Source organism: Drosophila subpulchrella, unplaced genomic scaffold (assembly GCF_014743375.2).
Source record: "Drosophila subpulchrella strain 33 F10 #4 breed RU33 unplaced genomic scaffold, RU_Dsub_v1.1 Primary Assembly Seq354, whole genome shotgun sequence".
Lineage (NCBI taxonomy): Eukaryota > Metazoa > Arthropoda > Insecta > Diptera > Drosophilidae > Drosophila > Drosophila subpulchrella.
In genome coordinates, this window is record NW_023665577.1 from 2,029,870 (window position 1) to 2,057,608 (window position 27,739).

Sequence of the window (27,739 nt, forward strand, 5' to 3'; positions counted from 1 at the left end):
TTATTTTTAAGTTTCAATATAAATAAAAGCTAACTTGTGTTGTCGTTATTTTTAAATTAATTCTTTACTTTGTTATATTTTTAGTATCTTTTGTATTCGTGTTTTCTAAGTTTACTAAAAGTTTTAACTGTGATGCCCCGATTCATCTTAAGGTATAAAAAAGTTAAAGCTAGCTGCAGATACTTACAGATGTGTGCATAATCAACCATAAACTAACACCGTCTCTTTTTTTCTTCAAGGTCAAAGCAGCTGTTTTGCATTGTAGTTGTGCTGTGTCTTTGTGTTCGTCCTTAGTGTTTTAGGTTTATTTTTAGGTTAAAATTTTAATTTTTATAGCGTTATTTCTTTATTAATTTAATTTTGGTAGGTGACTCTTCTCATTGTGTCTTCACTCGCTTGTACATATTCAATTATTGGTGTACAGTAATCGACACTAATGTAGAAGAATTACGGAAGGCCATCGAACATGAGAACCGCAATATTGCAATATTGAAAACATTGGCTACGTGTCCGAGATGAGCGTGTTAACGAAATGTATTGGTTACATTTGCAAAAAAATTGCTTCGTTTTGGACACAATATAAACGCAAAAAGGCATCAATTCTTGAATTCCAATCTAATTGGCTTAACGAAAAGGAAACAATTTTAATGAAACGCACTCCAAGTAAGCCTCAAGAAATGATCGAAACTGCTAAGCGTGGACGTCCGAAAGTAGACTTTAGTGAGTCATCAAAAAGAACTAAGAGACCAAGAATTGCTGAGCTTTCAATAACTAATGAATCTGCAGCTTGTGACCTACGATCGTGCAACTTTCAATCAAATGCAATGTGTAGCAAAGCTAACATCGATGAAGTCCTGTCGCTTCTCATGGAGGCAAACTTGAGCAAGCATCAATATTTTCTTATTCGAATCTATGTGAACTCAAAGACCTCCTTTGACCTTTTTCCAAGCTACGGTCAACTGTTAAAGGCTAAGAAATTAACCTATCCAGACAAAATAACTGTAAGTGAATCAAAAGCTGAAGTCGAGTTACAGAGCTTGGTTGACCATACTGCGAGGGGGATTGTAAAACTTCAGCATGATGTTCTTGAAAGCGTTGAAAGTGATTGCTCCGATAAGCTTATTTTAATTGGAAAATGGGGATTTGACGGCAGCACTGGACGTTCAGAATACAAACAGAAAGTCTGCAATAAGGATTTGAGAGATTCCAGTCTTTTTGTGACATCATATGTGCCATTACAACTTAAAACTATGGAAAATGATCTAAAAGATGAAAAAATAATTTGGAAGAATCCGCGACCTTCGTCTACACGATACTGCAGACCATTAAGATTGCAATTCGCAAAAGAAACGGCTCAATTAGTTGAAGACGAAGAAAAGTATTTCAAAGCTAAGATTGAAGTGTTGACTGATACGCCATGTAATGTGCCCGGTAAAGAAATTAAAATTAAACACAGCTTGCAGTTGAAAATGGTTGATGGGAAAATTTGTAGTGCCCTAAGTCACACGTCATCTTCTAAGTGCTACATATGTGAGGCGAAGCCGACAGAGATTAACGATTTCGAAAATTATTTGAAAAAGATGGTTAATGAATCACGCTTTGAGTTTGGATTGTCTCCATTACACTCCTTTATTCGTTTTTTAAATACTTTTTGCATGTATCGTACAGACTCGACCTGAAGAGCTGGAGAGTTAGTACTCCAGAAGGAAAACAAGTACTTTCGACAAGGTAATCCCAAATGCAGAATGATTTTCGCATACGAATGGGAATTATTGTGGATACACCTAGGAGTGGAGGAAGTGGCTCGTTAAATAATGGCAATACGGCCAGAGCGTTTTTTAAAAATCCGAAATTAGCAGCAGAAATAACGGGTATTAATGAAGATATTATAGTCCGGTGTTCAATATTGCTGCAGTGTTTGGCATCAGGCTACAAAATTAATGCGGCAAAATTTGGAGAATATACACTTGATACTGCCAGAAAGCTGATTAGCTTGTATCCATGGTACTATCTTCCACCATCCGTACACAAAATTTTAGTTCATGCTCCAGATGTCATAAGTTATGCACTTGTGCCGATTGGAGAATTATCAGAAGAAGCTGCAGAGTCAAAAAATAAGGACATCAAAATGTTTAGAAGACAGCACACCAGGAAGTAGGGTTGTTGGATTTTGAAAAAATATCGTATCGATGATATTTGCTGTTTGAAAAATATCACACGATGATACTAAGAAATATCATAAAAAAATTTCGATATATCGATTTTTTTGATATTTTAAATATTCAGCAAAATTTGAAAAATGGTGTCATGTTGCTGTACATTTGGGTCTTTTATAAAAAATAATAAGAAAATAATAGCCAATCCCTCAAACTCAAGCTCCCACAACATCATTAAGTTCTTAAAAAGTTCAAAAACAATGCACAAAATATTAATAAACATCAATGTAAACACAATTAGAATTTAAGGATCCCATAAATAGTATAATCTTGTAAATATGTATATAATCTCACAGTAAACCCACAACCAAAAAAAAAAACCACTGTAAGCGCTTAGTTTAATACTATTTGTTAGGACTAGATAAATAATTAAATAAAATAACAACATTTTTAAGGATTTTATTTATAAAGATACTGATTACATACATTTGAACTTATTGTTTTTAATTGAAATTCATGAAATTACATACATTTTAACTTATTGTTTTTAATTATAATTCATGAAATTACATACATTTGTACTTGTTTTTATTTATAAATTCATGAAATTGCATACGTTTGTACTTGTTTTTAATTAATTCGCAAACAAATCTGTTTTTTATGATTTAAGAAAAACTCGTTCGGTTACATGCTGGTCTGTCATACGACTACGGGAGTCACAAACCACACACCATTTCTTCTACAGACGAAGGCAATATTTCTGATTGCTTTTTTTCAACCATTTGCTTTATGATTTCATCAGTGACATTTTTTACGTGAAGAGGCATATCGAAATACATTTTTTTAAATCGAGGATCAAGCATTGTGGCTTCCATGAGTATGTTATTCTGCAGCAAACCACTCAATCGCTTTTGTGATATTTGTAGAAGGGTATCTTTTGTTAGAATGCCTTCAGCGGTAACCATATTAGCTTCTTTTAATTTTGTATTAATCATTGAAATCATAGGAATCACTAAGCTGACGGTCACGTAAGAATCGCCGCTCACATTATCAGTGGCTTCTTTAAAAGGTTGGAGAACATGGCAAAAATCGCGACAAATATTAAGCTCCTCCACTGAGAGCATTTCTGGTGAGTTGCCTGAGGTTCGTCTACTCAAAATAACGAATGCCACTTCGTCAGCTAGTGCAACGAACGCGTTTAGCATATCCAAGCACGAGTTCCACCGAGTGTCCACGCTTTGAACAATGTGCATTTCGCAGAAGTAGCATTTGATTCTGTATAAAAATCTATAGACGCACTCATTTTCACATACACTTCTCACTTTGCTTTCTGACTAAAGAGTGACCATACATAAAAAATCGGAAATATCATTAAAAAATATCGTCAAAATCGTCTTTTTTTGCCCAAAAAATATCGCGATGATAATATTTTTTTTAAGAGAAAAAATATCGATATTTTTATATATTTCCGACATCCCTACCAGAAAGACTTCTCGGATTGACACAAACACAGATTTGATGCACAGATTACTTCTGAGCTCAGATCCTTATGTTACTGGCCAAAGAAAGATCCCACATTCAAAAAAGTCAGTTTTATCAGCATCAGTATTTGAACTACTCGATGACTTGAATTAAATATATTTAGTTATCATTTATTTTTTAAAATTTTGTTTTCTTTTGCTATAATTTGTATTTTCGTTTATTATTATACATAAAATCTTACAGACCCATATCCCTGAACTCATGCCTAGCCAAAATCCTCGACAAAATAGTAGCAAAGAGGTTGTGGTGGTTCGTTCAAAATAACGAACTCATACACAACAGCCAATTCGGCTTTAAAAGAGGCAAATCTGTACTAGACAGTCTACTTTATGTAGACCACCTAGCCTCCAGATCCATTGCCCTCAAGAAACACCTAACAATTATTTCACTGGACTTCACTAAGGCTTTCGACAAAATTGGCATACACACAGTCATACAGCAACTACACGTTTGGAAAATAGGGGCTCGTATAATCAACTACGTCAAAAACTTCATGACAAATAGGAAAATAATAGTCAAAACCGACACCTATCTCTCCAACACCTTCCCTCTTAACAATGGGATTCCGCAAGGCTCTCCAATCTCCGTCATTTTATTCCTCATAGCCTACAACTCCCTTACCAACATCATCTCTATCCCAAGAGAAATCAAGTTCTGCGCTTACGCAGACGACTTTCACCTCATCATAGAGCACAACAAACGAAAAAACCCCACAACGAACCTAACAGACACCTTTAACCAAATCGACGAGTGGTGCACGCACTCAGGCTCAGTCCTTTCCAAAGACAAATGCCAGATACTTCATATCTGCCGGAAACACAACTGCAACGCTAAGATACTAACAGGAGACACCACTATACCAACCACCGACACCCTCAAAATACTAGGACTCACAATCAACAAAAGATACAAATGGAACACTCACATATCGAAGTTAAAAGCCGATCTGTCCAAGCCATTAGGCATAGTTAAGCACCTTTCGTCCCACAAATACAACACCAACACCGCCTCTCTCATCCAAGTCATAAAATCACTCATTATTTCCAAGATAGACTACTGCCTTCCAATTTATGGACACGCACCCAAATCACAACTAAACAAAATTAAAACTTCCCTCAATTCAGCAATAAGAGTAGGTCTTGGAGCATTCCGTTCCACCCCAATAAACAACCTTCTATTAGAAGCCAACATATGTCCCATAGAACACAAGCGAGACTTCTTAACCGGAAAACTAGCCAAAAACCTTTTGAAATCCAACGACACACCCTTAAAAAAGCTTATCAAATCGAATAAAAGACACCATAGATACTCCAGCACAATAGATCGCGTAATACAATTGTCCAAAACCAATTCAATTCCTTACCTCCCAATCAAAAATAATAAATGCAAAACATTTAACATGGATAGCATTTTTAAAGCAACCAACACCACCCTATCTAAATACAATAAAAATACAACACCACCAAACATTTTCCACCAACTCTTTCGCACCCTCAAATCCTCGTACCCCAACCATAACTTCGTCTATACCGACGGCTCCAAATCTGGAGGCATAACAACCTACAGCATAACAACCGAAACAGCAACGATCAGACTGGGACTTCTGCCTTTCTATTCCTCAGTCCTCTCGAGTGAGATAATAGCAATCCAGGAAGCCATTAAAATTTGCGTAAAGATGCCAGGCAAACACGTTATATGCTCAGACTCCCTCTCCTCCATCTCCTCGATCACCAACCAAAACAACCATTCGCACTATGCCACCTCAGTCAGAAACCTAGTCACCAAACACTTCCCAAAAATCTCTCTTGTATGGGTACCTAGCCACATAGGACTCGTAGGTAACGAAAACGCAGACGAGGCAGCCAAACTGGCCTCTAAATTTCCATTAACCCTCACTGCCAACAACAACGCCAACGACATTACCCAGTTCTTGAAAAAAGAACTACAAGATAAACTAACAAACAGACTTAATTCAACATCTTACTGGTACCAACAAATTGCCAAATCATCCACGTCAAACTCCCTTCATAAAAACTCTCCCTTGAGCAGGAGGCAACAAATAATAATAAACAGACTCAGACTAGGACACACAAACTTAACCAATGCCCACTATCTGGACACGGCAAAAAACAATTTGTGCCCATTGTGCAACAACGCACGCATAAATATCCAACATATAATATGTTTTTGCCCCTCCCTCTCCTCACAACGTTCTCAATCCTTCCACAACCTTGATCCCATCCTAGCTATAGCTAACCCCACAATCGACAACTTCAACATCATTTCAAACTTCCTGATCAAAGCCAAAATTATTAATAAAATATAATTCAAATAAAATAAAAATAAAATCAAAAATAAGCATAATAATAAAACACTGTAAATATCTAACCATGTAGATTATAAGCTAGATTTAAATAGACAAAAGAAAACAAAATGAAATTATACTAAACCAGAAGAGCTGAAGGCCTATAGCTGCTATAGCTCATGATCTCTGTTAGCATTTAGTTTATAATTACTTGTTAGCATTATATAAATAAATAAATAAATTATTGTTATGTTTTTTTCATGTAATTTACACTTAATAATCCAAACTAACGAATTAATATTGGTGGGCGGATAATAAACAACTCCTCTTCCTCTTAAAATATTACTTAAATGTAACATTACTTAAATAAAAAAGTTTGAAACTGAAAATAGCAACGCGTTTGAAATTTGGTTCGATATTTTGTATGGTAGCTATAGGCTATAGTCGGGCGATATGTCCAATTTTTTTTTGCTATAATTAAAATATTTTTATAGAATATTGGGGAAAGTTTTGAATCGATATAACAACTAGAAGTATTTTTGGCCGCGGCTCCCATACAGGTCCAACCACAGTGCGAAGTTCCTATGATTCTGTCAAACACGTCTTCAACCTTATCCACGAAATGTGGCATTCATCTGAAAGTCGAAAGAAATTGATTTTGTGCCAGCAACGTATAGGTTTTTTGTAAAAAAAAAATACAAAAATGGTTCCATATTTTTTGACCATACCATTTACTTGGGCCAAAGGATTGAGATCAAATAACATACGGTGCGGACCAAAACTCACGTTTTTTTACTTGGCCAGTCCTAACATAACTTTTTGTAGGTATTTTCAGTAAGAAATTATTCTACTAATACTTCAGCAAATTTTGCTGGTGCAAGGTGGTAAAAGTTTCACAGTTTGTTATCAAACTTTGTTCGCGTCAACGTGATCAAAACAAAACTGATAGATAAAGCAGCGCGCCATTTTGCATTTAAATACTTAGTAATGCTGAAGAGAGCGCGGCAATATAACTTTTTTTTGCGCAAGCAAAGAAAGTAGTACCAAAAAACCAATTGGTGGTAAAAAAGTAAATATAAATATAATATAAAATATAAAATATTATATAAAAATTTGAATTACCTGTGCGGTGGGGGTAATGGTAACTTCTCGATTTCGCAGTAAAACTTTTTCAAACGTTTCATGAGTTTAATGATTTCGGATAGAAGTCATTTTAAGTAACAAATACTTAATGGGACAAGGCTAGTTAGATTTTTTATGTCGTGGTGTCAGAAGTTTTCTTTATAATTAATAAAATCTATATAAATATTTTATTTGATTATAAAAAAAAGCATACATCCAGTATAAAAAAAAACGAATTGTTCCCAATGCTCGATAACAGCAAGTCCATAGTCTGGACGGGGTCTTTATAAAGCATACTACTATCTCTCAGATAATTTTAAAAAATTTTTAAGGCAAGTTAGCTTTTTTCCACCTGTTGAGATTCTATCTGCGACACATTTCAATCGAGCAGTCGTGGCCGAGCGGTTAAGGCGTCTGACTAGAAATCAGATTCCCTCTGGGAGCGTAGGTTCGAATCCTACCGACTGCGAATAGAATAAATTCTTTTTTGTTTTTTTAGGGCTGATATTTACGGTTTATCATGACTTTTATTTCGGAACACTTTAGTTTTTAAGTTTTATTAAACATTACAGGAAATTAATAATAAAAACATCACCTGTACTTTAAAAAATTAGGATTCATCATTTTAACAGTTTAAGGAATACCCCAATTGTTCTCCAATAATCGATATCGGGTTGTCCGATTCTAGCAGTATGACCGTACTTACAAACAAAAAGATTGTTTGTATTAAACAAAAAATAAAACAAGCCGTGCGCGATGGATGTGGAGGATCTCCGGATGAACCAGCAGCAGCTGCTGGTCGAGATCTCAGCCCTGCTCCAGAGCACCGCGGAACCGAGTGACAACAACGCACTGCTGCTGAATCAGGAACTCCAAAGACGCCTCCTACAAGTCCGGGCCAAAGTTCTGGCCATGCTGCAAGTAGTTCGGGAACGCTTCGCCAGGAACGAGGAAATTCTGGTGCGCCGATTGAGGCCACGTTCCAAGTTTGCATCGGATTCCCTCCACCTTAACCTGAGTGGAGCGATCCTGCGGAAGGGCACGTTCCGCTTTAAAGGCAACATGTTCTTTCGGGACGTCGACGGCCGTAGCTGTCCAAACAACGAAGACTATGAGGAACGTTGCCACACGGAGATGTTTCCCACCGACTTCGACATGCACTCCCGCCACGTATGGACACTGCTGGACAAGAAGAACGTGATCATGGGGATAAAACAACAGGTGAGCGGGTATTCCAAAAAAGCGGGCGTTGACGTTAGAAAGAATGTTAAAACTACTAATTATTTGTATATTAAAACGATATAGACCTGTTTGTCTGCTTTAACGCAGGTTACTCAGTTTAAATTCGATCAAATCTAAAATCTCAAGTTTCTCATCTATTGGTGGTTTCCCATAGTTATTTTTCAAAGCTCTAAAATAATAAAATCCTGGAAATGTTAATTTCGACAGTTACTTGACCACAGCACCCACAAGACGAACGCAATTCCTAGCGGCAGCCTAAAGCGGAAGCCAACCGAGCGACACCTAAACACGCTGGTCAGTTTGCTGGCCACGACGGATAGCAGCTTCAGGATCGACTGGAACCAGATTAGTACGCTGGACCTGGAGTATCGGCACTCTCCGTATAGCTGTGAGGCCATGTGGCGGGTCTACCTGAACCCAGAACTTAGACGCGACGATTGGACGCCGGACGAGGATGAGACTCTACTGACAGTGGCGTCTGCTAACCGGATGCAGAACTGGGAGCAGATAGCCTCGTCGCTGGACCGGCGTTCCGACTACCAGTGCTTCGTCCGCTTTCACACCGCCCTGCGTCATCTGCTGGAACCAAAGTCAAACCCCCGCTGGAGCGACGAGGACAACGATAGGCTCCGAGAGGTGGCTGAGAGGAATACGGCGAACGGCGTAATTAACTGGAGAAAGGTAATGGAATACTTTCCAGAAAAGTCTAAGTCAACGCTGATTGGCCGTTACTACTACGTTCTACATCCCAGCATCAGTCACGGTGGGTATATTATTTTAGCCCCTTGAAAAGTTTACTCATTATTTTATCAATATTGCAGAGGCCTTTAGTACCAAAGAGGACATGATGCTGTTCGCCGCCGTGGAGGAGTACAATGGCAAGTTCCACTGCTTTCCGCGGTCTCTCTTCCCAAATCGATCCTTGACCCAGCTGCGGACCCGCTATCACAATGTTTTGGCACAGCGCAACAAGACCGACTCCTGGTCGGTGCAGGACGACACCCGATTGATGAGCTTCGTTACCCAGCACGGTGCCTCTCAGTGGCTAAACTGCGCTACGTTCTTGGGCAATCACTCGCGGACCAGCTGTCGAACGCGCTTCCTGGTCATCAAGAAATTCCTGGAACAGAATCCCAATGCCAAGGTAGAAGACTTGCCTCGCCGTCGATCCAAAAAGGTGCCTGTCGTCACTTCCGATAACTGGGCTCAGCGTCTGCAAGAGTGGCAAGAGGACCCGGAGTCGTTAGTCACAGCTGAACAGATCAAAGGGTCAAGAGTTCGGAAACCCATATCTAAAAAGCCAAGGATCGATCGAAATGCAGAAACTACGACCAAACTTTCGAAAGTCGACATAGAACTGGGCGAGTTCTTCAAGTACAGCTACAACTTGCCGCTGACGATTTCAACAATCTTCCCACTTCCCAAAGACGCCCATAATCTTGCTTATGTGGTCAGGGCTCTAAAATATAAGCCACCAATCCGTCCCTCCCTCCTTCAGAACATCTCCATGCCAATTGAACTGCTTAAGTGCTACAATATTATGATGAGGAACCTCCCCGATGATAAATGCGATTCAAAAAGTGCACTTCTAGCACCCAACTGGTCCACAATGATGGGGTTCCGAGCCATGTGCATTTTATCCGGTGATTGTCGTAAACAGGGGAAGAAAGACCCAGTTTTCGACTACAAAGAATCTGCGCCTCCCATTCAGCTTTTCCGTCAGCGGCTGCGAACTCTCTTCTACCGCACCACTCTTCTCAGTCGCCTGGAGTCACAGCTCTTTTCGGACTTACCCGCAGCCTTAGTGTCCCTTCCACGGCCCACACAAGATTATGCTAAGTTGGGTATCAATGTTCTTTTGAACGATCCCGAACCGGAACCAAAGAAGAATCTGAAATCAGAGCCGCTCAGCGAAGACGAGATGATGAATTTGAATACAGTGAAGCAGGAGGTGGAAATGGAATATATAGTTCCATAAGAATTTTTAAGTAGATGCATAAGTTTATAGTTAAGCTTTATAAGTTTTTATTTTTACTTTATATCGCGTTGTATAATAATTCATTACAATAGCTAACAAATAATTTATAAACTTGTAGGTACTTTCATTGTGTTTCACATATAGCAAAATCAAATGCCGGACCGCAGGAGTACCCTAGCGATGTGCATTAGGGTGGCTCGAGTTTCTGATTTTAATTTAAAACAATTATTGCTTCTGTTAGTAAAGGTCTAATATTACTTTGAATCTTATTTCCCATTGAATACATAAATTTGTATTGCAAAAGATAAAGCAGGGTAAGGAAATACCAAACTTAAAAGTTTCAGTCAAAAGAAAAAAATTTTGTTTAATAAAAATCGTTAAAAATAATTAAAAGATCACTTGACTGATTTTCTGAAAGCTGCTTAAAATTAAACCTTTACATAAGATGTCAAGTAAGCTTTATAATTGTATAAATATTAACTTCAGCCGCTCACATTCAATGTCAAAAGAACCGATCCATCCTATTGTACAAGGGGTAACAATTTATTGCAAAGCATTTTTACGATAGCACTAGCAGGTTGTGGACTAATTTTGTTCGATTTTCCAGTGGATCAACTCATTGGAAGTTACTAAAGTCCGTCTTTAGCTTGATCGTGGGCTTCTGTGGCTTGGCCAGCAGGTTCCTCTGCGCCTCGGTGGCTTTTTGGGCAATATTGATCGACTGCTGTTGACTGCGAATGGCTGCTTCTAGTTTCTGTCGCAGCTCTGGTGTTTGACCCATCAGGGCCTTAAACTCCTGCGGATACTTTGGGCCGATCTTCAGTAGCCACTGCAGCGCCTGGTCGTGAAGCTGCCTTTGGTACTTGGGAAGCGTCCGTAGTCGACTGGGATCGGCTAGGAATCCAATGAGCACGGGAACCAACAGTGTAAGCATTTGTATGTCTGTGGAAAGGAGGCGAGGTTACCATTATTATTAAAGTCTACTTAAAGCGTCGCAAACTAAACATTCATTTACTGAGATGGACATGTCGCGCCATCCGGTTACGTCTTACTCCATACATGCAACATTTAAAGCGTGATTTATTGGTTGCCAACTAGAACTAATCGTTCAGCTATTCTATGAATTGGTGCATTGAAAAACATCGAGTGTGCAATATACGATGCATTTCAAAAGTACGAGACAGTAAACAACGTATATGAACACTTTTCCAATTATATTAATCATATTAAGATATTGGTTTATAAAAATTTAATTATCATAATTGTCGATTGAATTTCGTCAACTACTATTAATTGGAATTATAAATAAAAGTACTACTTTCATTTACAGTTGAACTGTCTTATATATCTGAAATGCTTCGTCGACATAAAAAATGTTAATTTTTGATCGAGCTCTTCTATTTACCTTGTAGCAAGTTCATGTTTCCTAACGGTTTTTTTTAGTGTTTAATTAATGATTTGTGAGTTGAATGAAAGAGAAGACAGAGAAAAGAGCAAATATATAATAACAAATTTCCTTTCTTGTCTCAATAGTGTGCAGTTCTTAGTATATGTTACATAATCAATATTTTGGCTGCGTTCGAAGAGACATTTAAAGAAAATAGATTCGGATGACAGAGCAGCCTAATGGCAAATGCAACGGCTATGCAAATGTTTGGTTGAAAAGGGGATAGTGTCAACTATAAAGGCAGGATTAGGGGTATATCTATAAACTATATTCTAAAAAGGGGTACTCCTGGAAAAACGATAGTTAAGGCCCAGTACTCTTCTCAAAATCTCATTACCAAATTTTGTTCATAAAATGTCCCGCTTGTCATATATGTATCCAAATTACTATTGAAGTGAGTAACGTGGCCTAAGGCAAAAATTAGTTGCAATAATAACTTTTCAAGTCTCCTTTTCAGATTTCATGCTAATAGAATTTGCGCTAATTAACAAAACAAATAAATACTGAATTATTTTAAAAATATTATTAAACCGGTTTGAAAACCTAAGATACATATATTTAATAGTGATACAAAAAAATACAAAATTCCTATCTGTCCTATATGATAATTTTATGTTAAAAACTTCCCCAATACTAACAGTAAGATTATCATTTTCTTTCTTGAAATCACCAACAGGAGTACCCCGAAATTTTAAAAAAGACCAACCAACAGGTTTCTTCAATGCACCCATTTACTTACGATGTTGTGGCTCCGACAAGTCTATCAGCTGCTCCACGGTGATAATGCTTTCGAGGGTGACCTGCAGCTCCAGCTCGCTTGTGGGCACCTTGCTGGACTCCGCATACAACGACTCAATCATCCTAGGTGCGAGAGCGTGAATGTAGGGAGTAGCCGTCTTCAGTTCCGCACGCGCGAAGATCGATCGTGTAGTCTCGATGCAGCGCAGCTTTACGGAAAGGTGTTCCGACTGCAGACACTGCCGGAAGTGATTGATGCACGGATATTGCAGCGATGGCGTGGCCACCACGGAGGCTGGCGTGTGTAGGATGAATACAGTGATGGCCAGCAGCATAGTGACCTCGTCGACTCTCCTTTCCTCGTTATCACCAGCCGTCTTGGTAAGATCCACAATAGTAGCTAGGGCACTCTGAAGCAGCTGCTGCCACTCCTCAGATGTTTCCTCCACTTTGGCCCATTTGTGGACGCATACGGATCGCAAGCATTGCAGGGCAGCCTTCACAGCACTTGTATTTGCCAATATGGTACTATCTATGGCCGACTTGTTGGCGATTTCCTTAACGATGCTGGTTGTCATGTACAGGACGGTGGGCAGGATTGCTAGGGCACCTTTAGGAGTACACAGATCTAATAACTGTTCGACGCACTGCAGTCCGCTGGCCACCAGCAGGCCGTTGTCATCACCCAGCACCGAGAAGAATGAAGTGCCGGTGGCCATTTTGGCGTAGGCAAAGTCCAGGTGCAAGCCGGAGCCACCAGCTCCCTGTCTCGTGGGATTCATAGTAGGTATTTGGCGGACAAACAGGCAGAGACAAACCTCCAGAACGGCGTAGACGTGGGAACTTCCAGGCTGCATAGAGTCATCTTCACCTAGCCGCTCCCCACCCTTTTCGTCCTCAGAATTTGCGTTATCGTCCCGTTTCCTCTCCAAATCTTCCCTAGCAGCGCGGATAGTTTGCTTCAAAATTTCCACGCACAGCAGTTGCACCATCAACTCATCTCTCGTCAGGATCTGACGGTGTAGTACGTGACAGAGTTCAATGGTTAGGGCTCGATCCTTGACCAATTGTCTCCTCGCCCAATCCGAATCAAAGATACTGTGCAGCGAGCGTAGACAACTCACTATATTCCTGGGTCTCTCAGAACTTCTCATGCTGCAAAGTGCCTCCATGCAGATGCCAAAGATCATGTGGAAGCGATCCGCCGACAAAGAACCGTGGGTGATCTGGTTGTTGTTCGATTCCGCAGCCGTTTCACTCGTATCTTGGTGGCGGGCAAAGCCCTCATCCCTTAACCAGAGTGCAGAGGCGTAGAGGATTGGGGGCCAACTGGTCATATAATGTGGTTTTGACGAGTTAATTGTATCCGTAGTGTAGAAGGCGCCTCCGTCGTGGGGGAGTTGGGACTGGAATTCCGCCGGAAGCAGCAGCAAGGCATGATCCTTCATGGCACTCAACCAGTGAGTGGATAGATTATGGAGCTCTGGTTGCACTAATCCTAGGAGACTCTCTCCTCGACTGTCAGGAACATCCTGATCCGTTTCCAAGTTGGTAAGGGATTGTAAGCCGGACTGCTGGGATTGGAGATTGAGGAGGGAAGCTGGAGCCTTTCCATTCCCTAGCATGGCGACAATGTAAACCTCCGCCCAGGCCTTAAGAATGCTTAACTTCTCCAACGTGGCCATGGATTCGTTGTACAACTGAGTGCTGTTGGTTTTTGAGGAGAGCTTGCTAAGAGAACTCACTAGCAATTGGTGAACTCTTCTTAAATCTCCAATATCGCGAGCCACTCCGGAGCCAATCCACGCGGAGCAAACTTCACAAGCAGCAGCCGTCACATGAGAAGGCGTATCCTGCGCAAAAGCAGGACGCAAAGCGGCTCCCACCTGAGCCTGGAACTGCTCCAACAGAAGATGACCAGGGAACTCTGGTTCTGGAACGTTAGCAAACCGATCAATGATCTCTTGCAGAGTGCGCAATCCTTCCAATCTCAGTTGATCCGAGTCCGATGTGGCGGCCATGAAGGACATTCGAATCAGCTCCGCCAAATGCAGGATGAGATAATCTCCGCGCGAGCGAATGAGTTGCTGTTCCTTGGCCTGCAGGAGATCGAAGTGCACCGAGCTGGCTGCCTCGCAACTGGCGATGATCCGTCGGACGCACTGGGCGGCAAAAACACGAGTGGGCCACCGCGGCTGCACTGCGGGGTGGGTGGAAGTGTTCTCCTCCGCTCGGTATTCTGTTACATCATCAGCATACTCCTCTTCCTCGTCCTCTTCCTCATCTTCTCCTCCAGCATCCTTGCCCTTCCCTTGTTCTGCACCAGCGGGATCATCATTGAGTCCTCCTTCAACAGCTACGGTTAACACATTCTTGCAGAGACTCAACCAGAAGCTAAGATTGTCTGCAGCCAGCATTTGCAGCATTGAAGTGAGGGTATCATGAATGTTCCGCAGCATTTCTGCGTCCGTTTCGGTATCGAGAAGAGAGAAAAGCAATCCTGGAAGTCCGTATTCCGTAATTACCAAGTCTGGAAGTTGTTCGGCGTTAATGGTGAGTGCTAGGTCACACACTTCCTTTGCTTCCCGATGGGCCAATTGCCGGAGACAGGAAACGGAGGCCTTTCGCAGTATGAAATAGTTACAGGGCAACATTCCAACCAACGTGGGCACCAGCTCCTCCAGTTGCAGGGATTTACTGGCAAAGAGATGCAGCTGCTGCAGGCAACCAATGGCCTCTGCTTGCACTAGGGGATCCGCGTGCGCCTGAAGAAGAGCTGCTGAGCAGAGGAATGATCCCCTCATACTGGCCACTGCTCCACCGCCTCCTTGTAACTCCGGTCCCACGGTGGTGATCAAAGCATTCACTACGCGTCCCACGCACTGATGCACATCCACATGAGCATGGGGAACGGTAAGGAGGAGTTTTAGGCACAGCGTCAAAGTAGCCTCCACATAGCCACGGAACATGGGTCCTCCAGAGTCGGCAATCTGCGCCAAAGCATACAGCGACCAAGCCTGCACCACAGGCGAGGCACTGTCTTGACCCAAGGCCAGCAGGATGGATACACTGGTACTCAGATGCTGCGACGAGCCCATTCCACCCACATAGCGATGAAGGCATCCCAGGGCGTGCGAATGTCCGGTTCTTGTGACGACATCTCTGGCAGACTTAAGTTTATCGAAACTATTTTGAGCCAACTCCGCGGTGAAATGAGAATCTCCCACCACCTGGGCTAGTCTTCCCAAGGCCTCTCCAGCCGCACATCGTATGGTGGAATTGGCACTTGTCAACGAAGCAACTATCAATGCCGTGGCACTCTTTCTTACATCCTCCTGACCCAAACTAGTCTTGCTATCGGTAAGGTTCTTTAGAGCGCACAGCAGAGCCGTAAATATATTCATTTGGACGGCTTCTTGGCGACTGCTCTTCGCCTGGCGAATGCACTCGGCAAAGTGCTCTAGCATTTGCAGCCTATGCTTGTTGGCGACCTTGGGAAAGATGGTCCCGTAGAGTGTCACTGCCATATCGATCACAGCCACTCCGAGTGGCAAAGGTCCTGGGCACTGTTGGGCCTTGCTGATCAGCTGGATGTTGTTGGTTCCGTTGCTTCCAGACGATGTTGCTGATGCTGGGCCTCCAGCGCTGGATCCACTGCCCTGGGCGGACCAACTGGGACGGTAGAGGCAGCATGGATCATGCTCTAGGGCCCCAGATCCAGCGGCGCTATTGGGTTGCAGCTAAAGGAAAAAGGAAATCAAATAAGTATTTTGATATTTTGGGATTTTCTTAAAGCCAAACAAATACAAAAACATTAATAAGGAAATAAATTATCAACGAGAAGCGGCATTCTCCTTGGTCATGCAAGTATAAAAGGATAACACAAACAAGATAGTCCCTGCGGCAATACCATAAACTTTTTTATTGTCTAACAAAATAATAGCCTCCCTTATTCTTGGCTTAATGCAACCTTAAAACCTACTGACGAATTACATTGAGTTTAGATGATATCCAATATATATAATTATTTCAAGTGAACAATGTTGTTTACAAAACTGAATTTGAACTTTTACCTTTAACTTCGAATCTCACAATGTGATAATTTGGATATTTAAAGCAACTTCATGCAAAATGAGGCAACCAATACTTTGTGTTTCTTAATAAGATTATAATCAATTGAAATATTAAAAAAAATCAAAAACAAACTTCGCAGAAACGGAAGCAAACACTGCCAGCAATTATTGCACACCACTTACATGCTCGCCATCGACTTTGCGATTGGGCTCCATCTTTGGGAATGCACAATTATAGAGAGAAGGGTGGAGAAAACATTGAGAAGGGTTTCACGGATAGGCAGTTGGTACACAGGACTCATACAAGTACAGGAAAATTGTACTCCCAAATATAACTCACCTGGTCCTCAATGGTGCGGTGGTTGGTTTCCTGAAGCCAGGTTCCCAGAATGATAGAATCATCACCATGGCAGAGTGTACGCAGTAGTGAGTTAGTGGTGTTGGCTGCGTTATCTGACAGGGTGAATTCTGAGACGAGCATGCGAAGGAGATGAGTGTAGGAGGCCTCTAGGGCATTTGCCGGCAGCAGGGTAAGGGTCTCGAACAGACGTAGTCGTACCATGGCTGCCGGAGCCTTTAGCTGTGTGCCATAGCTCTTTAGGACAGAGGCCAAACTGGAGAAAAAAGGACATATTAGTATGGCAAATACATAGCAATTTTTTAAAGAATACTATATGATAAAAGTCGGAACATTACTTACTTGACCAGCATAGCCAGGGCGCTCTCGATGGGCGTGAGCAGCCGCCTGGTTATGTCCTCGTTCAGCAGATCCGGACAATTAAGCAGGAAGCTGTGCATCACGGAGAGAGCTCCAGCTCTGCCCTCGAGCGTCACCTGCCAAGTGAAGGCATCACCGCGCGCCTTCTCTGACTCCAGCTCTTTGTTGGATCGCGGGAACGAGTTCCGCCATAGTAGCAGCATTCGCGGCAGCAAGCCCTTGACCACTGGCGATCCCAAAGTCATGATGGCTCCGATCAACAACCAGCCGGCCTGGGTGCGATGCAGCGACATGCGGCTATTCTGGGAAGCAGATCGCAGCAGTTCCTCCGCGCAGTTGAACACGACCTTGCCCTTTGTGTGGGGTATGCCCAACGGCGAGTACCGAACGCTTCCCAAAATGGCCGCCAGAGCGCAGCTGTATCCAGCGATTGCTTCTGGCGAGGATCGCATCTGCTCGATGGCCTCCACAAAGCGATCGATCAGTGGTGTGATCTGTCCAGGAACCGCCACACAAGCGCAACGCAAACACCAAGCGGCAGCCAAGCGAGCGGCAGCACAGGGATGCACGAGAACGGCACAGGTGGCATCGATGGCTTGCAGGGATTGATCTCCCAACAAGTTCTGGGCCGTGGTTCCCAATCCAATGAGCAGAGAGCTCAGTTCCTGCAGGGCACACACCAGCAAGTGCTGACTGAACAGCGTTTCTTGATTCGAATCCTTGGCGTTTTCGGGATTGAAGTCAATGGAATTCATCTGTTTGGCCACCAGGTGGACCAGCTCCTTGCAAGCAGCGCTTTGCGCCTTTTCGCCCAGCATCTTGCCAATCGTCGATCGGAGTATAAAGTTGATGCACTTTCGCGAGTACACCGCGTCCACGTGGGAGCAGGCGGCCTTGGGATTTGCCACCAGGTCCAGAACATGTGCCAGAAAAGTGCTCAACTGTCGCTCCAGCCAAACGCTGCCCATGGTTTGCACAAAGACTACATAGGCATGGGTTACGCCCACACGCACTTCTCTGTTCACTCCAGAGCTGCCTTTGATAATCTCTCCGGTTCCCTTGAGAAAAGAAGCTCCGCCACGCAGGAAACCAGACATCAGGATGCCCAGTGCTTCGTCCAGGGAAACCAGACGTTGAGTAGCGCCCTTGACCGCCTGTATGGCCACCGCTTGACCCTGCTTCTTTTTGCCCGTTGCTGCCTCTGCCAGTTGTTGAGTGTAGGCCAGAAGTGTGCCCAGCAGAAGAGCCACCGCACATCGGACTTCGTAGTTGCTCCCGTCGAAGGCACGGAAGCACAGGGTTCCCAGACTCTCCAGCTCGGTCTGGTAAAGGAATGGTGCACTGTATATCATCTTTGAGATGCAGCGGGCGGCGGCCACTCGAACGGCCATCACTCGATCCAGCAGGCAGTGCTTGGCCGCCTTGTAGATGTCCTTGTGCACGTTGGCAATGGCGGTGCCCATGCCAGCGCTCACCTTCTCCAGCGTGTGCATGATCTCGATGCGCGCCTGAGACTCCGCATTGCGCAGGGTGCGAATGAGGATCTGTACCGTGTCCTCGTAGGTGCGGCCCATCATCCGACCCAGCTTTTCGTACATCGAGCCCAGGACGCAAATGGCGGCGCTAAAAGGTAGAGATTTTGGTTAAGACTTAGAGATGCATTAATACCGATTTACTCACAGCTTGGTGGGCAAATAGCTGGGCGAGTCATCTTTGTTCTTGAGGATGTCGTTGCAGGCGTTGACTGTGTCAAAGAGCATGAAGGTGTCGCCAACGGAGAAGAGCGTGGCCAAGGCGCTGGCGATGAGCTTGCGAATGGGCGGACCCGGGGCACCCTGGATGCGTTCCGAGAGCTGCTGCACCAGCTTCTTCTGGCTGGCCTTGATGTCCGGCTTGGAGGCCAGTGGCAGCGCCTTCTCCAAGTAGCGCAGCCATTCCAGCTCGAATACCGGCCGCTTGTGCTCGGGCAACTGCTTGAGAGCCTCCTCATTAAGGGTCAAAGTGTGGGCGAGCTCCATCTCGGATGATGCCTCCTCCTCGGCTTCCGAACGTCCCCTTGCGGATGAGGCGGCAAATGGGTCGCTGTTTATAAACGATCTGCAAAGCGAGCGGGAAAATAACAAAATAAATTGCGGAATGTATCATCAATTAAACTCAACATATGGTTGAAGAGTGTGTTTGGGACTGTTCGTGGAGAGACTTTGACCTTGCCATTTGATTCTACTAATACCGACAGCTGCATTTTCGATTAAAATTGTTGATCACATTTCAGTCTTTGTTTTAAAATTATAAGTACAGCAATTTGTAATAGAGTTATATTAGCTTAATATGCAGAAGTATTCCAATAGTGGCATTTTTATTAGAATATTGTAGTTTAATATCTAAATAGATAAGTTTTTTTTTTATTTTAAAAAAGATCATGATTTGATATGGTTACGAGTAGTATTTTACTTCAGACTTTTGTTAATTATATTAATATTTAACTTATTAATAGATTTCTTTCCCGATATACTGTACCCGATACATTTACTTAAGATATAAATGTTATAAAAGGCAACGCTAGGAGTAGTTTATCAAGTGACCCAAATATTTACCATAAACCAAAGCAAATATGCCCCAGAAGCTTAAAAGTAATAAGTATAACAATCACTTTACGGAATAAGTAGAACGAATGGGGGATATCGAGGAGGGGATGCCGTGGAATTGTGAGGAAAAGTATGCATCACTCGATCTATATATACAGCGATGATGACGGTGATGATTATTTTACCGAATGGAAGCCAAAAACATATTCAAATGTATCGATACGCTGACACGCTCCAAACGGAAGCTGCATCATTTGCAGGAAATCCACCCACCCACACCCGCCCTATTTTCTTCTTTTATCCACACACCCACTCACATTCATTCAGCTTTGATAAGTGCGGGAAAGAGCTGTCGCCTTGGGCTCGATAGCAGCGCCCATTGACACAGATGGCGGCAAAGTCAAGAGGAGCCAAATTATTAATCCGAAACAAAGACTTTTCCTTGGGAAAATCGAAGGGGCCTAAGGGGTAGCGACTCGTGTCCTCGTCACTTGTGTGTGATGTGCGAAATGATGTCCGCCGGCAATGGGTAATGGGGTTGCCGAGGCAAAGTCAATGGAAAGGACGTGTGGGAGGTGGGCTAGAATTTTAATGGTCTGGGGCGTTGTTGCACCATGGGGCTTGGGAAGCCCACTTGCTGGAACACACAATCACAAAGGATTGCATCATAATTTCTTATAAGTTCCATTATTTTAATTATCTTTTAAAGTACCATTCAACACTATGCAGTTGAAAGTAATCTAGATACATACTATAGGTAAAATTCATTAAATACATATTGGATAATTTGATAAAAAAGCATGATGATGGTTATTTGATAGTTCAACATAATAATAAATTATTACCACTACTAGTACAAGTAGTTTAGTTAACACAAATGTATAGTATTACAATTACGATTATTCGAATGTTCAGGGTGATGATTTCATTCTAGTGGAGACCCTTTTTTCAACAGTATGTGCAATTTCCTATGACTAATTGTCGGGCTCTTTAAGGGATCCCTGACTTAGGGGTTCTAGACGCCAAGGGGTTTCGGTTCGTTGCAGCTCCTTTCTTCTGTTTCATTGTTGTCTTTTGCCTTTGTTTGCGGTTTGTACCACGAGTGGCGTGTGTGGCATGTTGCACAAAGTACATATTTTCATACTGCTTACAATATCAGTCGAAGCATTAGCAATAAACAGTTTCATAGATGATATTTCACCTAATAATCGTATTGCTTTGATAAACATTTTGTTATTTGTCAGAACATTTATGTTAATAATTATTATAAACCATTTATAAAAATAAAAATGTTTTTTAAAGTAAACTTTTTTTTTTAATTTAAAAGGACTTTAAATTTTTATATTATTTAGTCATAATCAAAATGGTTTGTTATTATTTCATATTTAAATTATGATGGAAAACAGATTTAAAAGCTACTAAGTCAAGAAATCCTTTAATGAGATGGTCAAAAAATGATACCCATCTTCAGTGCTATTTTGTTGACCGCAGCTGTGCGTACATACATATAAGGAATAATAATCCTCTGGCGTGAGGACCCCGAACCATTGACGTCTGCAGGCTCGAGTTACATAAGACGTTGCCGGGCTGCTGCACCGCACCCCTCCCGCCCACTTTTCCGGCCCACCAAAGGAAAACAAGTAAAACCTGTAAGGTGCAACAAACTAGAAACAAGAGACCAAGAACCAGCCGCAACTCAAATCCCGGCTAGACTTGTCCCGTGGAATACGGAATATTAGGGTGACCCGTTCGCCGGTGGGTGGTGTTTTCTTTCGGTGGTGGGTTGACTTTACCCCTCCCACCCCCTCTTTACCACCCTTTTTTGGTTGTTTTTGTTTCCTTCTGCATTTACCTGCGCGCCTCGGAGATAACTTTGCGCAGAAATTGCGGCGTGCGTGCAAAATTTAAGTTTTCCATTGTTGTGATTTGTTGTGTCTTCACATTTCCAGAAAACTTTCTTCGCCTTTTCTTTCGCCAATCTGCAGCAGCCTGCAACTTTCACACAAATCGATAACTTTTCCACCAGGGCACTTTGTGCCAAGTTTTTCGCTGCTCCAAATGGATATGTTTTTTTGCTTTCAACTTCAATTGGACGATTAGTTCTTCAATAACTTGACACTTGATGTGGCGTAAATTGCGGAAAATAATACCGAATTAGAGGGGATTACAGGCGGAACTATTAGAAGAAGCAGAGCAAGAGCCGCTTACACTTGCTACGCGCACCGAGTACAAAAACAAAATGAAATCAAAGAGCGCTGGCGAAAAGCAACCCACCGATTGGCGAGCGCGCTCTTTTGATACCCTTTTCAGAGAGTATAGTACCCTTGACTCGAAATACGCAACGCAGTGAAGGAGGATTCGCGGAGCTTGTTATCGTTAGGCGAGTCTGTATCCATCTATACTCACAAAATTTTTCTAAGTTTAAAAACATCATAATTTTAAAATAATTTTTTTTTAAATTATATAAGTTTTAGCGGTAACACTATAAAAAAAAACTCCTTTGAAAAAATTAGAAAAATATAAAATATGGTGACACTAGCTAGCCATACCAATATCGCACTCAAAATAAAAATGAACTTTAATAACAAAAACATATGATATAAATTTGTTTCTTTACGAACGACTTTGAAAGTTTGTTTTTCGGTCAAAAACCAGAAAATTTTATCAATAAATTGAACTACTAACAAATACATATTTGCAAAAAAAAACTATAACTTGGTTTATGATACCTCAATATTAACATTTAAAATTTTTTAATGTTTGAAAGGCAAATATTAGGGTATTTAATTAAGAGTATGACAGAGGAATTAATTTCAAAGTGAGAGAGGGCAAAAACCAAATGAAATCAAAGAGCGCTTGCCACTGTGTGGCAAAGAGCGAGAGCGAAACTGAGAGGGTGGCATGGACAAAGAGCATAAGTGGGTGGCAAGAGAGCCCCTTGTGGAAGAGAGAGAGAGGTAATGACGTCGCATCGCAGCTGATGCAGCAACAAAAAAAAAACTGTGGCAGAGGCAGCAACAATTTGCAGCCGGCTGACCTGTTATAGATAACACATTAACACCGATGTGAACCATGCCAATGTGTCAGTTAAGTCACTTGGCCAACATGGTGTTAATGGGGTGCGGGAGGGGGCGGACCGAGGGGTGTGTCCTGTGCCCAATGTCCTGTTTCCTTTGTCCCATGAGGACATTTTCCGTGACACTTCCGGCGGCAAAGGGATTGCCAAGCGGTTGATTTAGAGCACCCCAAACTGCTATAAATCGGTATTAAATTCATATAAATTGCAACAGCTCAGATAGATGTCATTTTGGTCCAATAGTAATAGGGAATTATGTAATTATCTGCTGTTGTAATATTAGTTACCAACAGCAATTCAAATATATGCATGAATACTTATATACATATCAACCAATGACTCACTGCAAGCTCTTTAGTCCCGTGTGCTGTTTGTATTATGGAAAATTGCCTACAAATAACGAGTTGAATCGAGTCGTTATAAGAGCTATAAAATATTGTAGCTTTAAAATGTGGTTTTATACTTTTTTTAACTTTGTGAAACTGATGTTAATTTGGCATCCACAGGACTTGCGCAAAATAAATTGACATGGTTATTTACACACATTTTAAAGATCTTAAATGGCTCCGTCACTTCTGTAAAAACTTAACACCAACACTTTAATACTCTCCATCAATATATAGTAACAATGTAATAACACCTGTCCTTAAGCAGAACTTTCAATCCTTACAACGTTTTTATAGAAAATTGAATCAAGATTTCATGTTAATCATAGTACACACGGATAGGGTCAACTGGTCCCTCGACTTTATTGCGACTTATCTAAGAGCTTAAGGTAGAAACTGCATGCTGGGGATGAAAGCCAAAGCCTTGGATGTGGCGCTTTTGGGATTCCCCAGATCTTTGACGATACCCTGGACGCGGGAAACCACGTCACTGCGCTGGACATCGCCCCGATCCAGCATCCTTTGGAAGAGGGTGTGCAGTTGCCTGGCCGAAGAGGCCTGGGACAACTCATGCAGCTGCTCCAACAGATCCTCGGAGTATCCCTCGTACTTGCTGAGATTGGCCGCCTTGGCATCGCGCTTCAGGAGATCGTATACCAAAAGGAAATCCACGTAGGGCTTGGTGGGCGGAACCCTCTTTTTGCCAGCTATCGAGGAGGTGCTCCACCGATCCATGGCGGACTCAACATCAAAGGCGGCCCTTCCATAGTTATCGTCGTACAGGCGCAAGAAGTTATCCAGCGATTCCACATCATTGGTAAAGTCGTGACGTTCGCTTTGTATATCACGGATCAAAGACAAAGGCAGCTTGTCAAAGTCCGCATCGTCTCCGATTTCTTCGAAGAGAGTGTAGCCTTCAAGCTCCCTCTTCGGAATTGAAGCTGGTGCAAAAATTCCAGGGCGGTGCGACAAAGTGGGTGGCGATGAGGGCCTCTCGGTGCTGGAAGTTCTCTGTGGAGGCAGCCACCAGCTTGGCGGTTGCCAGCCTGAACCCATAGCTCCTGTTCCAATGGGCCTTCTCGTGGTGGTGGTGCTCATCCTCGTGGGCACTGGTGTGGATGGTCGCGCACTAGTTGTTGTGGATTCCGTACTGAGAGGCGGCTGCGAACTCGTTTCCCACCAGCTTGGCGCTTGCCACCAGACTGAACCCAATGCTCCTGTTCCACCAGGCCTCCTCGTGGTGGAGGTCCTTGTCCTCGTGGGCACTGGTGTGGATGGCCGCGCACTATCCGTTGTGGAGTCCACTGCGTCATCCGCACTGAAGGGCGGTTCCACTGTCGTGCTGGAGAGTGGCTCATACTGGAGCAGGTCTATGTAGTATGCCAAGGCCTGCATGGAGGCGGGCAGGTAGCTGGTCAGTAGGTTGGCCGGCGCCACTGGAGCCACTTGGTGGCCCACTAGAAGCACCACCAGCAGTGGACAAAGCGATAACCCACTGCGCATTTCTTGCTTGTCTTACTTTCTTCCGGCGGGAACGGTTTGCTCTGGGGGAATGGAGGCACGCAACTGAAGCCACTCTTCCCAGCAGCCAGCGAGCATCTGTAGTTGGCTCTGTATCTGTCTTTGTCCCCGTATCTGTATCTGGTTTCCAAAATGGATGACAGCGGGTTCGGTTGTAGTTTGTACTCTATCATGGGGTATAGCCAATTAAAGAAGTTTCGCAAGTTTAAAGGTAAAATCAGCAGTCACATATTCTTAACCTACATAACTTGTAGGCTTATATTACGAAGGTTGATCTACAGATTGGCTAATGTTGAGAAATTATATAGGCCTTTAGACTGGTGCTTTAATGAAAAGATTTGTGTCAAAATAAAATTTCATAGTTTTGTCTTAGTTTCAAAATTTTGCAGTTGTGCAATTTTTGGATAAATATTTAGGGTTTGGAAGATGTATTCCAATATTCCAAACTTATAAAACAGTCTTTATTAGGAGAATTTCAATTATATACAAGTAGTTATTGACTTTATGTAGTTTTAAGACTATAATAATACTTTTTTTTACCATACCAGATAATACCAAGTAGTATATATTGTAAATTCATACAATCATTCATTTCTAGAGTACTACACACTTCGGAGACTGATTTCGTCTTTTCACCTGTTTTTTTGGGGGGTTTTGGCAAACTTGTCGAGTGGAGAGGCCAGCGACCGCGATCGCGGTTTGTTGCGTCAATTTTGTAACCATCGGCGATCGGCGGAGGGAATGTTGTTCTTGGAAAGAGTGAAAGATGTTCCGTTGCCAAAAAGAAGAACCAGTTTGCTCATAAATATGCAAAAAGTACACAAACACAGGCAGAAGACCGGCGTGCCGCACATAAACCTGAATTTGGGTGCTTTATTTATTTGGGCAAAGTACAAAGGAACTTTATATCAAATGAAATGCAAGTTTTAATTCAGTTTGAAATGCACAAGACTGCAATACATTTTTACAGCCACTGACGATCAGGGAGAGAGCGAATTCTCTCTCTTACTCCTGAAAACAGCTGTTTAAGAAACTGTTAACTTGTTCTACCTGTGAGAGAAGCATTAACCTGTTGTTGTTTCCGTTATTGTGTTTTCTGGCTAGATGAGTTTTCGCTTTTTTTCGAGCAAATTGGAGCAAGGCAAACGGGTCAGCATAACGGGTTGCCTACGCAAATTGTGCCACTAGTTTTTTAGCACAGACATAAAGGTGTCTCACGCGCACACCTGAACTTTTTGCATTTCCATTCCATTTCCGCCCGAACAACAACAAGCAGCGTCGACCAATTCCAATTAGCACTTAGAGCTGTCTATTTGTTGACGCGTCAGAACCGTTGCACACACACGCAGGTCACCATTTTCACAGGCACACTCCCACACCCAAAACAGACTATGCAAATGCTAGCTTTGTCATCAATTCGGGCAGTTTTCAGGCTCAACTCACCGTTTCACTTGGTGCACTGACAAGTTTACACTTTAAATCACACACTTCACATGATTATTGCTTTTATTTTAAATGAAAAATTGCATTTTTCACGAATTTTCACGGCGCTGCGATTCACAAGAAAAAAGCTAGTCTAGCTCGATAGCTCGGCCGATAGCGATAGTCGAGTCGATAAGTCAACGTTGCGTGTGAATGGCAAACAGCTGTTTGCTGATTGCACGTGTAGTTGAGTTTTTTTGTTTATATAAAAACGCATCGAATTTTTAGTTTTGTATTTTTTGAGAACTACAGAGAAAATGGCCAGAAGACCAGAGCATTCAGCACCTCCAGAAATTGTAAGTATGTGGTTGGTAAAATGATGTTCTATCTAAGGTCGTATTCTTTCAGTTCTACAACGATGACGAGGCCAAGAAATATTCCACAAAGTGAGTTATTTGTTATAAAATATATAGCACCTTAGTACAATTATAGATTTTTAGCACCCGCATCATTGAGATCCAAGTGGAAATGGCCGAGCGAGCCTTGGAACTGCTGGCCTTTCCGGACGATGATGAATCCCGCCTGATTTTGGATATTGGCTGTGGCTCTGGTCTCTCGGGAAGCGTTTTAGAGGACAGCGAACACATGTGGATTGGCGTAGATATATCCAAGTCCATGCTGGACATTGCGGTGGAACGAGAAGTGGCTGGGGATGTGATCTTGGGAGACATGGGCGAGGGCCTGCCCTTCAAGCCGGGCACCTTCGATGGCGCCATCTCGATCTCTGCCCTCCAGTGGCTCTGCAACGCGGACAAGTCGTATCACAATCCGCACAAGCGCCTGCTGAAGTTCTTTACCACCCTGTTTTCCTGTCTGACACGTACCGCCCGCGCTGTCTTTCAATTCTACCCTGAGAACTCCGATCAGATTGAGATGGTCACCTCGCAGGCCATGAAGGCGGGTTTCTACGGAGGATTAGTGGTTGACTATCCCAACTCTGCCAAGGCAAAGAAGTACTACCTGGTGCTGATGACTGGAGGATCGGCTGAGCTGCCAAAGGCTTTGGGTGGGTCTCTTATTAATTTCAAAATAACTATTCCACTATTAAACATTGCCTTTACTCTACTTTGTTCAAAGGATCTCCCGAGGAAGAACGTCGTGTTAACTACATAAAGAAACGTGATGCCTGTCGTGAGGCACGAGGAAAGGCGCCGAAAAAGTCCCGAGACTGGATTCTGGCCAAGAAGGAACGCCGACGCCGCCAGGGATTGGAAACTCGTCCTGATACAAAGTACACAGCGCGCAAGCGCACTGGGAAATTTTGATTAAAGTTTAAGAAGTTAAAATCACAAGGCAATGGTTATTTCTTAGCGATTGGTGATTTTCTCGGAAATGTAAATAGTCACTACGTTGTCACGGAAAAACGAC

General features: G+C 42.7%; 4 protein-coding genes and 1 non-coding gene across 9 annotated transcripts; 3 read left to right on the forward strand and 2 right to left on the reverse strand.

Annotated features, from left to right (window-relative positions):
* The first annotated feature begins 7,512 nt into the window (after positions 1 to 7,512).
* On the forward strand, positions 7,513 to 7,594 carry Trnas-aga. The gene has a single exon. It is a non-coding gene; the product is annotated as a tRNA-Ser (tRNA).
* A 218-nt stretch (positions 7,595 to 7,812) lies between these two features.
* On the forward strand, positions 7,813 to 10,382 carry LOC119560853. The gene is made up of 3 exons (XM_037874517.1): positions 7,813 to 8,346; positions 8,575 to 9,130; positions 9,189 to 10,382. The coding sequence occupies exons 1-3, from the start codon at positions 7,882 to 7,884 to the stop codon at positions 10,343 to 10,345; spliced, it is 2,178 nt and encodes a 725-aa protein (XP_037730445.1). The 5' UTR covers positions 7,813 to 7,881; the 3' UTR covers positions 10,346 to 10,382.
* LOC119560852 (HEAT repeat-containing protein 5B) lies at positions 10,369 to 26,481 on the reverse strand. Of its 5 annotated transcripts, none has more exons than XM_037874516.1 (8): positions 26,333 to 26,481; positions 19,002 to 19,418; positions 17,304 to 18,944; positions 16,944 to 17,217; positions 16,787 to 16,819; positions 12,532 to 16,270; positions 11,751 to 11,771; positions 10,369 to 11,287 (listed from the first exon to the last, which is right to left on the reverse strand). In XM_037874516.1, exons 2-8 carry the CDS (start codon positions 19,337 to 19,339, stop codon positions 10,962 to 10,964), a joined length of 6,372 nt encoding a protein of 2,123 aa, XP_037730444.1. In that variant the 5' UTR covers positions 19,340 to 19,418; positions 26,333 to 26,481; the 3' UTR covers positions 10,369 to 10,961. The 5 variants fall into 5 exon arrangements, with proteins under 5 accessions (XP_037730444.1, XP_037730440.1, XP_037730442.1 ...); XM_037874512.1 differs by lacking the exon at positions 26,333 to 26,481 and adding an exon at positions 21,759 to 22,134; XM_037874514.1 differs by lacking the exons at positions 16,787 to 16,819; positions 26,333 to 26,481 and adding an exon at positions 21,759 to 22,134.
* LOC119560854 lies at positions 23,730 to 26,322 on the reverse strand. The gene has a single exon (XM_037874518.1). It carries the CDS (start codon positions 24,869 to 24,871, stop codon positions 23,753 to 23,755), a length of 1,119 nt encoding a protein of 372 aa, XP_037730446.1. The 5' UTR covers positions 24,872 to 26,322; the 3' UTR covers positions 23,730 to 23,752.
* A 44-nt stretch (positions 26,482 to 26,525) lies between the features above and the next one.
* LOC119560855 (probable 18S rRNA (guanine-N(7))-methyltransferase) lies at positions 26,526 to 27,660 on the forward strand. The gene is made up of 4 exons (XM_037874519.1): positions 26,526 to 26,667; positions 26,720 to 26,757; positions 26,812 to 27,377; positions 27,449 to 27,660. Exons 1-4 carry the CDS (start codon positions 26,629 to 26,631, stop codon positions 27,634 to 27,636), a joined length of 831 nt encoding a protein of 276 aa, XP_037730447.1. The 5' UTR covers positions 26,526 to 26,628; the 3' UTR covers positions 27,637 to 27,660.
* Positions 27,661 to 27,739: the final 79 nt, after the last annotated feature.